The sequence below is a fragment of the Hemicordylus capensis genome, chromosome 6 (assembly GCF_027244095.1).
Source record: "Hemicordylus capensis ecotype Gifberg chromosome 6, rHemCap1.1.pri, whole genome shotgun sequence".
Classification (NCBI taxonomy): Eukaryota; Metazoa; Chordata; class Lepidosauria; order Squamata; family Cordylidae; genus Hemicordylus; species Hemicordylus capensis.
Genome location: NC_069662.1, coordinates 44200536 through 44218052, shown reverse-complemented (window position 1 = coordinate 44218052; position 17517 = coordinate 44200536). Strand labels below are relative to the sequence as shown.

At 44.2% G+C, this 17517-nt stretch overlaps 1 protein-coding gene across 4 annotated transcripts in view; it reads left to right on the top strand.

Annotated features, from left to right (window-relative positions):
* LOC128331647 (signal transducer and activator of transcription 5B) overlaps positions 1 to 17517 on the top strand; it is a 68501-nt gene that overhangs the window by 38945 nt on the left and 12039 nt on the right. For 3 of the 4 annotated variants that reach the window (XR_008310382.1, XM_053265291.1, XM_053265290.1), the window contains 10 exons: positions 5379 to 5516; positions 6962 to 7118; positions 7551 to 7640; positions 7795 to 7969; positions 8174 to 8304; positions 8407 to 8558; positions 11434 to 11589; positions 13240 to 13419; positions 14357 to 14444; positions 14894 to 15316. Coding sequence is in view for 3 of the 4 variants with exons in the window: in XM_053265291.1 (XP_053121266.1) it covers positions 5389 to 5516; positions 6962 to 7118; positions 7551 to 7640; positions 7795 to 7969; positions 8174 to 8304; positions 8407 to 8558; positions 11434 to 11589; positions 13240 to 13419; positions 14357 to 14444; positions 14894 to 15316 (1680 nt within the window). In the remaining variant the exon portion in view is untranslated. Of the gene's footprint in view, positions 1 to 5378; positions 5521 to 6961; positions 7119 to 7550; positions 7641 to 7794; positions 7970 to 8173; positions 8305 to 8406; positions 8559 to 11433; positions 11590 to 13239; positions 13420 to 14356; positions 14445 to 14893; positions 15317 to 17517 lie in introns of all 4 variants that reach the window. The other variant, XM_053265292.1, reaches the window with a different exon arrangement.

Sequence of the window (17517 nt, the reverse complement as noted above, 5' to 3'; positions counted from 1 at the left end):
TGATTAACAAATAATAATAGTAGTAATAGTAATAATAAAATAAACTTTATTTGTTAGCCACCCCATAACACAAATTGTTCTCCAGACGGCTCACAACACAACATTAAAACGTTGAGTAAAAACACATAAAACACATGAAATCACAACACACCAAATCAAAACCAAAATATAGTACAAAACTGTAAAATTTTGAAGTGTTTCTTAAAAAATAAAATTTAAAAGGCATGGGGTGGAGGTGAAGGTTCCCTGTCTATGAACTACCCCAAGTTCAAAGCCAAAACTGGAACAGTTCCAGCCTTTATTGAACAATATCAGTTGTGGAGGGAGTCCTGACAGCACCACATAGGAATGGAGTTGGACAACAAATAACAGCATAACAGGTGCAGCTCTCCCCCCCCCCCAATAACTGTACCTCTGTGCTGGATATAGCTGCTCTTGTTACGTTTTCACAGCCATGAGCTTCAGCCCTGGGAAGGGGAAAAAATGGTATTGTAAAAAAAATTGCAATACGAATTGGGTCAGCCAAGCACAGGAGAGGCCTAAATACTTCACTCCCTTTTGCTTATTGGGATAGCAGTCTTCATTAGATGTGTTCTCTGATAAAGTAACAAAATCTAAAGTAGTGAAGAACTGTACTGGCTCAAGAGATTTACCCTTCTCCAAGGGGAGGCTCCATTTTGCCTGATCTGGCCATTTGTTGGCAACAGAGGCCCTCTTAGTGCTTACTGCATACATGTACTTTGTGTTGCTTGTGGCTTGTTAGCATACACTTTACATTGGCTCTAGTGGGGGTGATTTTACTTCTTCTGCCTATTTTGCAGGTGTAGTTTTGTACAGGCAGCAGGGATGTGACTTTAGGGAGACCTGGATTCTGGCTGAGCTCCACTGCTCCCTCATCATGCCTTCAAGTCCATCCACTTTTGCTAGCACTGTGCCACAGGCATAAGCAGCCTGCTGCCAGCAGACTAGTATTGTCACACCATCATAAATTCATCTTACTGGCTTATCTTTGTGTTCCACTCTCACAAAGGACTTTTGGTAATGACCCTATCCTACCCAGCAGGTGTAAGTTAGGAACTGAATTGTTCTGTAAGGGATCCCTCCTCTCCACTGCGAACTATTTATTTCCATTCATTTCCATGTTGCAAGTCTTAAGGTGGAGAGAGAGAAAAACATGTCCTCTAAATCTTTAGTTGAATTAGCAGCACATGGTAGAATCCACTGATTCTGTGGCATTTTCAATGTGGTGTACAATGAAACCTCACCTTTTGCATGAGCAGCAGTCATGGCTCATGGGTCTCCAATCAAGCATAAAATGTTCACTTGCCTGGTTGTCTGCAGGGAATAAGAATTATTGCCAAGTAACCCAGTCCAGAGACTTCTCTGTGGTCTAGTGACTTCTGTAAACTTATTTGCAAGGGCAGATTTCATCTTTTGTTGGGCAGAATGAGTTCACAACTGTGCAGCTATATACAGTGGGAGCAGAAACGAGTCACATTTGATGCTCTTCACTTCTCAGTCCATCTCAACCTTTCCCTGGCTGCTCCCTGCCCTGCTGCTTTGGCATGGAAGATATTTGCCTTTATCTATTCCTGAAATAGCAATGGCAAATCCTGTGCTTTAGTGGCCGGCAATTGCCCAGCTTCTCCTTTCTCTCCCCGCTCAACAGCGTCTACTTCCCTTTGGTCACCATTGCATCATCACTAAAGATTCTCACCAGTGAATCTGCCCCTGTCAGGCTTCACATGAGAACGTGACAAGGCAACCGTTTGCTTTTTATAGGCCTTTCACTCCCATCTGTTCTATCTACAGTTGCATTTGTTGTTGCCTACTACAATGAGCACCAATTTAAATACCCGGTGGCCCAAAATAAACTGCCAAGTTTGAATGTCGCCCAGGGCAAAAATAGAAGCTGGCACTTACTCACTGGGGTTGGGAAGTCTCATTGGCCCAAAATAACACCCATGAATCCAATTGCAAAACTCAGTTTACTGTCGTGTTCATTTTTTGTTTTGTTGTTTTGTTTTGGGTGGGCTGGATGTCTGACTGTGTGCAGGCTTGCAGGATTCACAGAAGAACTGTCTTGCTGGGTCAGACCAAAGGCCCACCTGCCCAGCATTCAGTTCACAGCAGTGGCTCGCCATGTATCTTTGGAATGCTTACAAGCAGGGCGTGAAGGTGATGCCCTTCTCCTGCTGTTTGTTCCCAGGATCTGGCATTTGGAGGTATACTGCCTTTGCACATGGATGTTCTGTTTAGCTCTCATCACTAATAATAATTGATAGACCTATCCTCCTCCCAGGATTTGTGTAGCCCTTTAAAAAAAAAAGTCAACTAAGTTAAATGACTTTTTAACTTGGATGACTTTTTAAAGGGATATACAGATTATGACCTTGACATCTTGTGGATTAATAGGAGTTAATTATGTCTTATTTGAAGAAACACTTCCTTTTGTTAGTCCAGTGTCAGTCAATTTCACAGGCTGGCTGTGAGTTCCAGTATTATGTGAGAGGCAGGGGGGAAAACCCTTATCCATTTTCCGCATATAACTTTATAGACTTTATCATGTCACCCCTCAGGCCAAACTACAGATTGGTCGCCTGATGGGTTCTTTTTACTAAATGCAGCTTCAGTGGGTGGGGGTTGTTATTATTTTGATCAGGAAAATAGTGTGGATGCTCGGGAAGTTTACCCCTCCTCCAAATGCAGTTTTCCATATCTAAGCTGCCCCCTTAATCTATTATTTGTTCTGTGTGCAGGGCAGGTGTGGGCGAAATACATATCTTTTTCATGTCAGCATTTCCCCCCATAAAGCAGATAGAAGCAGGGTGTGGCACTATATTATATTATATTATATTATATTATATTATATTATATTATATTATATTATATTATATTATATTATTTAACATATTTGTATACCACCCAAAATGCAAGTCTCTGGGCGGTTTACAACAAAACAATAAAAACAACAAATAAAAAGGTCAAAACATTACAATAATTTAAAATGTAAAAGGTTAAAACTATTAAAAAGCAAACAATTAAAACAGTATCTAATTAAAAGCCTGGGTGAACAAATGTATCATGACTGCTTTTTAAAAAGTTGTAAGAGATGAGGAGGCTCTTATTTCATCAGGAAGTGTGTTCCAAAGCCTCAGGGCAGCAATGGAGAAGGCTCGTCCCTGAGTAGCCACCAGATGAGCCGGTGGCAACTGCAGATGAACCTCTCCTGAAATATCTCAATGGGTGTTGTGGTTCATAGCAAAGAAGACGTTCTCTTAAATTCCCAGGGCCTAAGCTGTTTAGGGCTTTATAGGTTATAACCAAGACCTTGTATTTTGCCCAGAAACTTATCAGCAACCAGTGTAGATCTTTTAAGATAGGAGTGATATGGTCTCTCCGAGATGACCCATAGACCAACCTGGGTTAAACCTAGATTAAACACCCTGCCAGCCCCCACACCACTTCTCCGATCAAATTATCCAGTCCTCTCCCATTGTGTGGCTGCATTTAGTTATACACACACACACACACCAAGAGGAGATCAGTTGTGGATATCCTTGTGTAAAGTGTAATGTGTCCCTCAGTTCTTTCCCCCACCTCTAAACTAAAAAGCCCCAGTTAAGTCTTGATCCCCCTAGGAAGTACCCTCACTAGTGCCTGAGTGTCAAATCAACAGTGGACAAAGGAGAGGACAACTTTGATAGTAAAGGATATGTTACAATACAACGAATATACTGCTTTTCAACAAAAGTTCCCAAACCGGTTTAGATAATAAATATAAATAAGTATGACTTCTCGTCCCCAAAGGGCTCACAGTCTAAAAATAGACACCAGCAACAGCCATTGGAGGGATGTTGTGCTGGGAATGGATAGGACCAGTTACTCTCCCCCTGCTAAATAAATAAAATCACCACTTTTAAAAGCTGCCTCTTTGCTCAGTTAGCAGGGGGGACTGAGGGCTGTGTGTGTTGGTTTATTCTCATAGAAAGGTCTCTGTCATTCTGGTGGTGGGTATCTCAGTTTAGCTTACTGCTGTCCTTGACAGAGATTTTTGAAAACACAATCAAGGTGAATGCAAATTGCTAGCTCCAAAACTTGATTTGCTTCAGCCTTGTAGCCAACCCTGGAATATGCAAAGTAGTAACAAGCAGAGTACATAATATAATCATGGTCATCCTGCCACCCCCATAATCAGCCTTCACAAATCTTAGATTAGGGAGAAGGGCTTCCAAGTCAGAACCCACAGTTTCAAAACCGGCTTCAGCTTTTGTTCCTTGCTCTTTGGAAATCAAGCTGGTTTCTTCCTTTTTGAGGAAGTTTGTTCATGACCTGTAGTTTCTTTCTGCAGTGTTCCCCAAACTTGCAGCTGTGTCCAATGGGGTTGGAAGGATTTCCTTAGCAATACTTAGTTTCTGAATGTGTATAACTAATTGATGGCCCTTGGCAGAAAACTTTTCATTGCCACTGCTCACTACAGGATCATATGGTATAAAAGAGAAGTTATACCTGAGCATGTGCAGGTTCTGCACATAGACTGCTCCCAATGAGCTTTTGGGACAGAGTGGTGGAACACAGTAAATTGTCCTGAGCCTTCAGAACAGGGTGGGATGGAAATGCCAGGTCTCAGAGTTTGACCCAAAGCTTCAGAGTTTTAGCCTCTTTGTTTCCTTGCGGTCTTCAAGGGAGGGACTGATTGCCTAGATGTAAGGGAGCAGGCTATTTTCTGTTTGACTTGAATGGTTTTGCTATTCACTTCACTCAGTGTCCAGCTGGCACAGACAGGTGTGCCTGCTAACCCTCCAGCTAACACCTCCTGCCATCTGCTGCTAGGCTTCACCCTGTAGCTCCAAGCCAGGAGCCTGGAGAGACCAGGCAGCCCTAAGCAGAGCTCTGGGCAGGCTTAGGTTCCAGCCCTTCACACTGTAGAGATCGGTTCCTGCGCATTGCCCCCTTGAACAACAACAGGGTGGAAATTAGTTTATAATTCCATTTTATGGGAAGCAAGGCAGTAGGTCTGTGTCTCAAGTCATCTAATAATGGTGTGTGTTAAGGCTGGAAAGTTATCATTGCTATCATCTAATTTAAATCTACCCTTGCCCTATCTTCCCCTCATCACTTCTTAATCCTTCCTTTGGAAAAAAAAAAGGCAGGATAAAAACTCTGAAAATAAATAAAACCTGAGTATCTCTGAATGCTGAACTATATAAGGCAGTTTATATGGAAAAGAGCCTTAGCTGTGGCCAGCTTTATTCTAGTGGGAATCTCTCTAACCATCAGGGGTTGGGCTGAATGTGAGGAGATGCAGACTGCGGAGATGTGAGTCCAGAGGCCCTACTCAGGGAGCTCGGATTTAACAAGCCTTTCCCCTCTGGCAGGTCCTGAGCCATGGCAGTGTGGATCCAAGCACAGCAGCTGCAGGGTGATGCCCTGCGGCAGATGCAGGCCTTGTATGGACAGCACTTTCCCATTGAAGTCCGCCATTACCTCTCGCAGTGGATTGAGAGCCAGCCATGGTAGGTGAGCGTGAGGCCTGACTATCCAGGGCCGTCTTCAGCCTTGGAGAGGAATAGGGTGGGATGGGATTCGGGTCCCTTGTGGACAATGCACGCACTGAACTCTTGATGTCCTCCACCCTCAGCTCCCTTGGCTTTCCAGGCAGGATGTCCGCCTGCTTGCTGTGCCTCCCAAGCATCAGTGATTTGACCCGTATTTCTGAACGGTTGCTCATTGTCCCTTCAGGGTTGTCCCCCATTTCCTTTTGGAGCTGCTTGCAGTGGTGTCTTGTTGTTGGTACCCATTCAACAGGCAAGCTGCCTTCTGTCCCACCCACACTTTCCTATTCTTTCTTGGAAGACTGGAGTTGTTAGACAGAATGCCTTCTTTAGAACATGCTTTTACCATTAGGTATTTATTTATTTATTTACTTTAAAATAGAGAGGTAGGTAGACATCTCTAGCTCTGAAAGACCCCATGGAAGCAGCCCTCTCACCGATTAGTTTTCCTAATAACCCTCCCATCTCACATCCACACTGTTTTCTTAAACTGTTTCTCAGTTTTTGATGTTTCATGCTGTTTTGCCTCCAATTGTGGGCACACGAGACTTAACATTAGACTAATTGGCTCGTGACACCATTCTTCATCCACTCAGGGCGTATACAGACAACATTTATTTGAGCAGTGGGATTACTCTGGAAGTACATTCACCAAACTGTTTTCTCTCCAGAGCTGAGCTCATTAAAAAAAACCAGTTCTATAAGTTAGCAACAGAAACTGGCTATACATGGTGTTGAGTTGCCAGTGGCTATAATATAATGAATTCACCTTTTTTCATCCCTGGAGTGGTTTAAAAATAATTTATTGTGCTTTTTAAAACAAAGAGTGGAAGGGGAGGGAAAGAATCAGCATTTAATTTAAACATCCACACAGTCTTTAACACTTTCCCCCCCAGTGAACAGCCCACCTGAAGCACAAGGGAGGGGCAAGACTGATTATTTGAAACAGTTTTTGATTTACTGGTATATAAATCTTTCATTTACATTGTAAAGGCAGAAGAAAGGCTTAGCTCACAGCAGGAAAAAACACTGTGATTCCTGTTTTAATGTTAGATCTGTATGTGCCCAGAGTTGTGCTCTCTGTCAGGATTGCAAGTGGGTGAACTCTTTTCTCACTTTCAGTGCTTCCTTATGAATGCGGGAATTCTAAATTGAATTTGCTGATTACGAGTAAGGAGCCAGCAAGCTCTATTAGTTCTTTGAAATTAATGAGCACCAAGTACAAAGGCATGAGCCTGTTATACAGTTCTAGGTGGTTCTGCCCCTCATCTGGAAGTCCAGAGATGGCAAGAGTTGCTGCCTCTCTCTTCTCATTTTTGGATAGGACACAGGGGCAAAAGCAGGAAATGCTCTTGGAAATCACACACACACACACCCCACACACTGGTCTGTACTTCAATTGCCAGGGATTCCTTTGACGTGGACAACCCCCAGGAGGGAGCCAAAGCTACACAGCTGCTGGAAGGACTCATCCAAGAGCTGCAGAAGAAGGCAGACCACCAGGTGGGCGAGGATGGCTTCCTTCTGAAGATCAAGCTGGGTCACTATGCCACCCAGCTGCAGGTAGGTTCTGGTGTCTGGAGGGGAGTTGTAGTTTGGGGTACACCTCATGGGAGGAGAGCTGGTCTTGTAGTAGCAAACTTGGCTTGTATCCTCAGCTAAGCAGGGTCTGCCCTGGTTGCATATGAATGGGAGAGTACATATATGAGCACTGTAAAATATTCCCCTTAGGGGATGGAGCCACTCTGGGAAGAGCAGAAGGTTCCAAGTTCCCTCTCTGGCTTCTCCAAGATAGGGCTGAGAGAGATTCCTGCCTGCAACCTTGGAGAAGCTGCTGCCAGTCTGTGTAGACAATACTGAGCTAGATGGATCTATGGTCTGACTCAGTATATGGCAGCTTCCTGTGTTCCTATCCCTTGTGAGTGAGTTGGCCTCAAGGCTAGTGGCTGCTCCTCTCCGCTGTCTCCACCCCAAAACCTCTATCTTTCTCTACAGAATACATATGAGCGTTGCCCTATGGAGCTGGTGCGCTGCATCCGACACATCCTCTACCATGAGCAGCGCCTGGTGCGAGAGGCCACAGATGTGAGTAGGGATGTCCTTGGGAAGGGGGCATCCTGCTCTGTGAATTTGCTCCTGCCTGTAGGTTTATGTGAGTGTGGTGAAAGGTGGCTGCTTAGTAATTGCCCCTGTTTACCTCCACTCTCTTTCTGTCTTTCCCTGCTGCCTGTTTCCGCAGAGCTCCTCCCCAGCTAGCAGTCTGGCTGATGCCTTGTCCCAGAAGCACCTGCAGATCAACCAGACTTTTGAGGAACTGCGCCTGGTCACTCAGGACACGGAGACTCAGTTAAAGAAGCTCCAGCAGACGCAAGAATATTTCATCATTCAGTACCAAGAAAGCCTTCGCCTACAAGGTGTGTGAGGAGGGAAGATGGGGTGGAACGAAGTCTATCAGTCCCAGATTGCCATGGGCCTCAACCTTGATTGAGCCGATCTGTTCCAGGACAGAGATGAGCAGCTGAGGAGACAGGACTAGACATGAGGCATCCCTCTTCTGGCACTAGAGAGTTATGAGGTGACCCCTGTGGGGCCTAACACTCTTTCTTTCCCCCTCCTAGCCCAGTTTGCTCAACTTTCCCAGCTAAATCCCCAGGAACGAATGGCCCGTGAGCCGACTTTGCAACAGAAGAAGGCAACCCTGGAAGCCTGGCTGCATCGTGAAGCCCAGACCCTGCAGCAGTATCGTGTGGTGAGCACCACCATCCCCAGTCCTCAACCCCCTTGACTCCCTCCACCCTGAAATTGTGCCCCTGCTTGCTAACCTTCACTCTGTATCTTCCCTCCTTCTCAGGAGCTGGCTGAAAAGCACCAGCAGACGTTGGCCCTGCTCCGCAAGCAACAGACCATCATCCTAGATGATGAACTGATCCAGTGGAAGAGAAGGCAGCAGCTAGCAGGGAATGGTGGGCCCCCTGAAGGCCCTTTGGATGGCCTACAGGCCTGGTAAGTTAACAGGGTAGGAGGGAGCCAGGGAGCCAGAGAGGGACTAGGATCTCCCAGCTACTTGCATGGTTTGTGAATGGACACAGGCCAGGGTTTCATTTGAGCTGAGACTCCTTGGATTTGGATTTTAAATGCCAGGGGCCCAGCCTTGCAAACTGAAGTAAGCATTAGTTCTTATTGGATGCTCTCTATTGAGTTGTCATAGGCAGGGCTGTGTGTTTTCTGTGCTAAAATAAATCACCATTCAGTTGCAATTCAGATGTGTAAATTCTACAACAAGAAATGCAGATATGCATGATTTCTCTTATTTCACATGTTTCTAGACCTAGCAAAGGGCAAAGAGCTTAGAAAAGCATTGTTGCCCTGCCTCTTGGCCACTGAAAACCTTATCCAACCATCCCTTTAGTTGCTAAGACTGACACACATATTTGCAACCATAAGCAGAAACTTGCCTGTAAAAAAAAAAAAAGTATTTCCAAAAGACCCCAATGTAGATGATAGAACCCATCTTGGCTTCCATGATATCCATGGATCTCTCCCAAGTAATTGTGCTGTCACACAAGAGAGGGCACACTTTAGGCGTAATGTTTTGAAACAACCTGGAACCTGTCATGTGCTTTTTGGTGGATGTCAAAGGCACCTTTGTCATGGTTAGAGTGTTATTTCCATGAAAGCCCAGACCCTTGCCCCATTGCTGGGTTGGTGGATTAGCTGTACTATTCTATTCCCCTCATGGATCCAACTGAATTCCAAAACTAGGATTTTTGTAACCTACTGACCTTGATAGATTCTCCATTGATGGATTTGTGAACGTATTTGACCCAAGGCATCAACATGGTTGGTCCCAGGCTTCCTCTTCCGATGCTTCATCAGCACAGATACTCCTTGTTTACAGAGGACCTGTATTTAAAAGAGGAAAAATGACTTAAGCTTAAGGACAGAAACACGGTTCTGGAATCCCGGTGTGTGGTAGAAAGTGGATGGGAAGAGAAAGGGTTAAGTACCTTTCCTGCCTTCTCCAACAATTCCTGTCTGCAAAACAGCACTGGGAGGGAGTTTCAAGGCATGCAGTTCAGGCGGTATGTGTAGTTTCATCCCAAGTGAACTGCACTTGTACCATATCAGACAGATTGTGACATAAATCCTGTTTTAAAATAATGTTGCAGCAGTGGCAAAATAATAATTAAAAAATGTGTCTGCATAGTGCTGTGCAGCTGTGCCATTCTGGGTGGTAAATCTGAGACAACTCTGCCCAGAAACTGAGCTATGTGAAGGAACTTTTTTCCATATGTGGTGGTCATGCGGGAAGGCAAAGGCCTTTTGAGATATGATATATAATGAGCTGAAGAAAATTTTTAAAATGACATTTCCTAAGAGGCCAGAATCCTTCCTGCTGGGAATAACTCAAGGAGAGTTCTCCAGAAGAAATTTAACATTTTTTATGTATGCAGTCACGGCAGCTAGAATAGTATATGCACAGAAATGGAAATACAATAAAATGCCCTCAAAAGAAGACTAGTTGATAAAAATTTTGGAATATGCTGAGATGGCAAGACTTACAGCACTTATAAGGGATGAAAACTTGGAATGTTTCGAAGAAGATTGGGAACCATTCTTACTTTACTTAAAAAACTATTTTTCTAACATGCACCTTTCAGCAGGGATTGAAATTTAGTAATAACAGCAGGTTGGGTAGGATAAAATCGAGTTTGCAATGTGGAGTATATATGTTTTGAATTACTATAGCAATGGTTTATATGTATAGCTAATATGAACCGCGCAGACTGGTAAGCGGGAAGTCAATATTTATTTAATTAAATGTAATTGGATTGTTAAGATATTGTAAAAACCAATAAAATTTTAAAATGAAAAGAAAAGAAAAGAAACTGAGCTATCCCCTCCCCACTGCAACAAGCTGTCTACTTGCTTTGCAAACGAAATTACTTATGTTCAGCTGGATGTGTTGAACCCAGCCCCAGCTTTCCTCGATGTTCCTGGGTGTATCCTTCAGGATTCCGTCTTGTAGGGAATGGGCTGCAGTTTGTCAGCAGAGCACAGATATTGCATGCAGAAGGATCCTCGTTCAGTCTCTGGCACTCCCAGGTAGGGCTGGGAATGACCCTTGTCTGAAACCCTGAAGAGCTGCTGACTGTCAATGTAGACAATACTGCGCTAGATGGATTGACAATCTGAATCACTATTAGGCTCCTTCCAGTGTCCTTGCATCCTGTCTGTTCTCCTTTTAGATTTGATCATTCTGATATGCAGAATTTCATGCCGTTCATAGACTGATTACACCCATCTCTTTGTCTTTCCATCCTGTAGCTGGAGTGCTAATTCAGGCTTAAAAAAATAAACAAAAGACAGAAGCAGAGTAAAATCATCAAATAATAATCACCATTACAATGGCATTCAGTTAATTTGACAGGGGTCATCTTGGTGCATAAGGTTTCTATGGGTCCTCACCTGAAACACAATACGGCACAAGTGCTGGGTTTATTCAGTGTTTCCATATAGTTGAAGAGTGGATGTAGGTGAGCTAACTGAAACTTAAATCCAGACAAAACTGAAGGTAATGATGGGGCTCTGACTTTGGTGGGGAATAGGTGCACCTTTTTTCTGTTTGGGTTTAAAGACAACATGGCTCACAGCCTTAGTGGGGCTCTAGCACTATGCCTAGATGACTAGAAAGCAGTGGCAGCTGGGCAGTATGCCTTTTGTCAGCTCTGTTTGTGCAAAATGTACTTTATCCAAAGCAAAGTTGTGGATAGGATGTCTTGACAGCCACCAGGGCATTATCAAGTGGCATTATCTGGACTGGACACATCTCATTTGTGACTTCCTGACTTCATTCCTCCACCTCTTTTCTCTCTAGGTGTGAGAAGCTGGCTGAGATAATATGCCAGAACCGTCAGCAAGTGCGTCGTGCTGAACATCTATGCCAGCAACTGCCTATTCCAGGGCCCATTGAGGAGATGCTGTCTGAACTCAACAGCACTGTCACCGACATCATTTCTGCCCTAGTCACTAGGTAACTGGGAAGGGGTGGTTGCTTGTGGTAATGTCCTTGCTCAAAGAGGGGAGAGCCTTAGGGTGAATGGATTCTAGTTTGTCCAAAGACTGAGGAAGAGGGGTCACTCTGAAATGCAGCCATCTATTAACAAACAGGAAGGCATATTTAGTGGCCCACATTCTGTGGAGCAAGAACCCGGCCCTTGCAGGGTGCCAGGACACTAGCTGTGCTGAAGGCTTGCTGCTTAGCCCAGCATGCAGGGTGGGGGATGTGGGAACCAATTTATCTTCTCTCCCCTCCCTGAAAAAGCCATTTTTGTTGCCAGAAATATGACTCTGAGGACTGTGCAACCCTCAGGGACATATTCCTGGCATGAAAAGGGCTTTTGCAGGGAGGAGAAAGAAGCAAAAATTGCTTACCTCCTCCCCATGCATTGTGCTGCATGGCAAGCCTTCAACGCAGCCAGTGTCCTGGTTCTCTGCAAGGGTGGAGCTCTTGCTCTACCTTTATGATGCTGCAGAGAATGCAAGCCTCTGAAATTGATGGGAAATAGATTAGTACAGATACCAAATCAATAGCTTTCAGAACTAGTTACATAAGTAACATTTATTTGTGTTTTTAAAAAGATTTACATCCTGCCTTTCCAGCCTGTGAGGTGGCTAACATAAATATATAAATTACAGTTCAGATAAAAGAATACGGACACACTAAGCAGATTAGAAAAACTAATTCCAAGCAAACAGTAGCAATAACTAATTTATTTAGCAATAACTAAAAAGGTAAATGGCAGCAGTGCATGCATACAGTTTTACTCACTTGTACTTACAACTAGGACAGGCCAGATAGTTTGAACCAGTGTGAGGAAATGGGGGTCATGGCTTGTGTTTGTAGGCTCCTTGCAAGGAACCGTATTTGTTGGCATTCATCTCCATAGCAAATATTATGGTGTTCATCTAGGACAAGCTGAAAATCGTCTTTTCTTGTTTTGTACAAAGAGGCCCATGTTGGTTCTCTCCATGCCCTGAATTTCAACACCTTTGTCACAACCACAGTGGAGAGCTTGGGCATGAGGAGTCATAAGAGCCAGGGCCCTCCGCTCATAATCTCGGGCCCTGCTCATGATCCCACCACTGAGAGAGATCCGGTTAGCGGGGACTAGAGACAGGGCCTTTTCGGTTGTGGCCCCTTGGCTTTGAAACATCTTCCCTGAAGAGCTTCGCCATGCTCCCTCCCTCAGTGTTTTTAAAAAACGTCTTAAAACGTCTTTAAGGAGGCTTTTTAATGCTCCATTTTTTTTATTATATCTGGTAGGTTCTTTAGCTTTTTATCATTTTCAGTTTTTAGCTTATTAATGTTCTGTCCTAATCCTGCCCACCCGACAGAGGTGCACTGGCACCTCAGTAATAAAAGTAACCTTTGATTTGAACCTAATAATGATTGTGAGTTTTAATCTGACAATTTTTTTTGTTTAATTTAGTTAATTTTATTACTTTTATTGTATCTTGTGTCTATCTTATTGTTGTGGGCCACCCCAGGCAGTAGTGCACTGGAGGGGCGGGGTATAAATATTATAAATAAATAAATAAGAGCTCATTATGCCAAGGATTTTCTTTGCAATCTTTTGTCTCTGTAATAATGGCTGCTTTCATATATCCACTTCCCTTGTAGCACCTTCATCATTGAAAAGCAGCCTCCCCAGGTGCTGAAGACCCAGACCAAGTTTGCAGCCACCGTGCGGTTGCTGGTTGGTGGGAAGTTAAATGTCCACATGAACCCTCCACAGGTGAAGGCCACCATCATCAGCGAGCAGCAAGCCAAAGCCCTGCTCAAAAATGAGAGCACTCGCAAGTATGTAGGACCGACAAGCGGAAGTACTTTTTCACACAGCACACAATTAATCGATGGAATTCTTTGCCATGGGATGGCCACCACCTTGGGTGGCTTTAAAAGGGGCTTAGACAGATTCATGGTGGACAGGTCTTTCAATGGCTACTAGTCTGGTGGCTGTGGGCCACCTCCAGCCTCAGAGGCACGATGCCTTTCGTTAACAGTTGCAGGGGAGCAACAACAGGAGAGAGGGCATGCACATACTTCTTGCCTTTCTGCTCCCCAGAGGCATCTGGTGGGCCACTGTGTGAAACAGGATGCTGGACTAGATGGGCCTTGTGCCTGATCCAGAAGGGGTGTTCTTATGACCTCCGCATAGCAAATGTGGCAGGAAAGATGGCAAATAAAGGAGAGGAACACACATGCACACCACTGAGCCATGAGGGGAGAAGGGTGAAAACTATATATGTGTGCAATTCATCTAATTCTGTTAAGTCAGTAGAAGGAGGAGTTAGCAGTTCTATCTGGGGAACAGAATCACCGCCCCTGGGCCTTGTGTGAAGTTTTCCTTCCAGTCAAGCTGACCTTTCATGCCCTGTACAGTAGGTGTTCTGTCGGTCAGCATTCAGTTGCAGAAAGCTTTCTCCTGAGAAGTTGGGATGTTGGTGAATATCCTGTGATGTGATATAGCAGCTTATCCAAGGCTTGTGGGGGTGAGCAAATAGACCACGAGGCCAAAAGTGTCAACCAGGTTTCTGTCCATATAAGACCAGATGTTGGACTATATGTTGCATATTCATCTGATTATAATAGTGCAATGCTAGTTAATAAAACATGTGCTTGTTTAACCATGAAAAATAATCCATAGTCTCCACTGGGTGGAGCTACATCATCAGGGTCCTCTTGTTGCAGACCTCTAAATTGTATTCTTCTAATTGCCATTGCTTTCCTTTGGCAGTGAGAGCAGTGGTGATATCTTGAATAACTCCTGTGTGATGGAGTATCACCAGGCAACTGGAACGCTGAGTGCCCATTTCCGCAACATGGTGAGAGAGATGCCTATGCTGATTCCTGCCCAAGCCCTATCCTTCCAACTCCACACCCTACTTCTATTTTCCCTACTAAAAGCATGTTACTAGTTCTCCTGGTTTTCGGACAAAAGTTTAAATGTGTATGGGGGCCAGGAAGCATCTCCTAAGGCAAGGCAGGCCTGGCTGGAGCCTCTACTGACTTGCAGGGGGCTCTTTGTATCTCTCCTCCCTATCCTGGTTTTCCTTCCTTCAATGCTATTTATGCCCTTTTCCATCTTCCCCCATTCACTGGTAACAATCCTTAATTAAAATTCTACAAAGCTGCCTAACTATGTCATTGATTTCAGGATTATAATTTTCCTGCCCCCAAAGCATTGCTTTTCTCTTCAAGGCCCTTGATGGTTTCTGTTCTTTTCTTTTTCCTCTCTCCCCCATGCCTGCCTCACTCATTACATCCTCCACAGTCTTTGAAGCGGATCAAGCGCTCTGACCGACGCGGTGCCGAGTCTGTGACGGAGGAGAAGTTCACCATCCTCTTTGAATCTCAGTTCAATGTGGGTGGTAATGAGCTGGTCTTCCAGGTGAAGACGCTATCTCTGCCTGTGGTGGTGATTGTGCATGGCAGCCAGGACAACAATGCCACTGCCACCGTGCTGTGGGACAACGCTTTCGCTGAGCCGGGCCGTGTGCCTTTTGCTGTGCCCGACAAAGTGATGTGGTCACAGTTGTGTGAGGCCCTCAACATGAAGTTCAAATCAGAGGTCCAGAGCAGCCGAGGACTCACCAAGGAGAACCTACTCTTCCTGGCCCAAAAGCTCTTCAACAGCAGCATTAACCACTTAGAAGATTATAACAGCATGGCGGTTTCCTGGGCCCAGTTCAACAGGGTAAGGGGGCACACCAATAAGGGATTGGTGAGCAGCTACATTAGGTGGAGGATCACGTGAGGAAAGGGTGGAAGGTGGCATGGTTGTCAAGCATCCCCTGTCACCATGACTTTCCTCCCATCTCTCATTCCTTACCTCCACGCACTGTTCTTCTTTTATGTTCTCCCCCAACCCACTTCCCATTGCCTGAAACATTTATTTCTGAAAAGCGAAGCGGGGAAGCTTGATTTGGCAACTAGTAAGCTGGACTTGCCTGGGGCAACTCGTTATGGATCCCTGCAGTAGAGGAGCTGGGGAAGAACAGTACCATATGGGCCCAGATAATAGGCACAGCCATGCAAAAGTTCATTTATTGGCATTTGCAAAAGAGAGGATTGTCTGTAAAAAATAAAAATAAAAAAATTATAAGGCCATTGGCTGCCTCATTTTAAACCAAAAAATATGTACTGCAGTATCTCCATACAATTAAAGCCATTGTGTTTCAGTGGATAATGTATTGGACACGGACCTGGGAGGACTGAGTGCCTGTCCCCACTGCTCATTAAGATCGCCAGGAGGGGTCTGTCTTCGAGTGCCACCGGTTCATCTGATGGCGACCTGGGATTGTACCCTCTCAGTTGTCGCCTCTGGGTTGTGGAACGCGTTCTCTGTGGATACAAGAGGATTATCTTCCTTAGAGATCTTCAAGAGAGCCTTAGACCCATCTGTTTATCTTGGCTTTTAATGATATCTAGTTTTAATTTTAATCTGGTTTAAATGTGTGTTTTAATTTTTAATTTTTTAAATTTTAATATAAAGTGCCCTGAGACACTTTAGGAAGGGCAGTATATAAATTGAATAAATAAATAAATATTCAGCCTCGGGGTTTCCTAGTAATTGTGGGCAAATCACTCTTAATCTCGCTTCCCCAGTCTTTAAAAGGGGTTAATGGTTACTTACCTCACAGGGGTTTTGTGGGAAGGAATGAGTTGAGGACTGTACTTCCTTTTGAAAATAAAGTTTTGTTGTTATAGCTGCTATTATTATTATTATTATTATTATTATTATTATTATTATTATTATTAATCATAATCATCTCTCACACACACACACTTGTTGATGGGGGGCTTATTTGCACTGTCCTTGTGATTAAAAGCTCAAAGAGCTTTCAGAAATCCTTATGAAAACCCTATAAGGTAGGCCAGTAGCATTATCCCCATTTTACAGATGGAGAGCTACATATGAGAAATGCTTGCTTAGCATTGCCCATCCAGTTCATGGCAGACATAAGATTTGAAGGGGCTCAAAGCTCATTCTTTTAAAGACCAGCACTCAAGAGTCTTAGAAGCTGCTTATTTTCCTGCTTGCAGGAAACATGCAAACATTTCATCTGCAGCCAAGACCCTGATTTTGCAGCTTGAATGATGGTGAAGCTATGGCTGAACTGTTTGCATGGCCTTTTCAAGGCAAGTACCCCTGCTAACTTGGCAAAGAGGCACCTTTTAATGTGGTGATTCTCTTTATTTAGCAGGGGGAGACTAACTGGCCTTATCCATCCCCAGCACAGTACCTCCAGTGCCTGTTGCTGCTGTCTGTCTTGTGTTTCTTTTTAGATTGTGAGCCCTTTGGGGACAGGGAGCCATCTTATGTATGTATTATTTCTCTGTGTAAACCGCCCTGAGCCATATTTGGAAGGGCGGTATAGAAATCGAATAAATAATAATAATAATTAGTAGTAGTAGTAGTAGTAGTAGTAGTAGTAGTAGTAGTAGTATGTTCAAGACCTGTAGCTTCTCACATACTTAAAGTTGTGAGAATTTGCCTTAACATTGTCTGCCCAGATAAATTACTCGTTTCTTGGAAAAGCTACCTTAGATAAATTGTTTGAATCCTCAGAAGCCCTTAGGCTGTTCTAGCAGTTGATGCCATCCAGCTTGAGGCAAGATGCATGTTAGTTTTATAATTAATAAGCAAGCTCACAAACTGCTCCAGTTGGGGCCAAACAAGATGATATACCTATGGCATGATTAGGGTATGGATGCTTGATTTTTCAAATGTAAATACCTGTGCAGGGTCCCAATACAGATTGGACCATGGCATGGGGAAAGGGGACTATAATCCCACTGCAGCTGCTATTTACTTTTTAAAAGTAAGCATACACACCCATTCACACAGTAGGCGTATCATCTAGTTCATCCTTTGGTCAGTCCATGCTTGTCAAA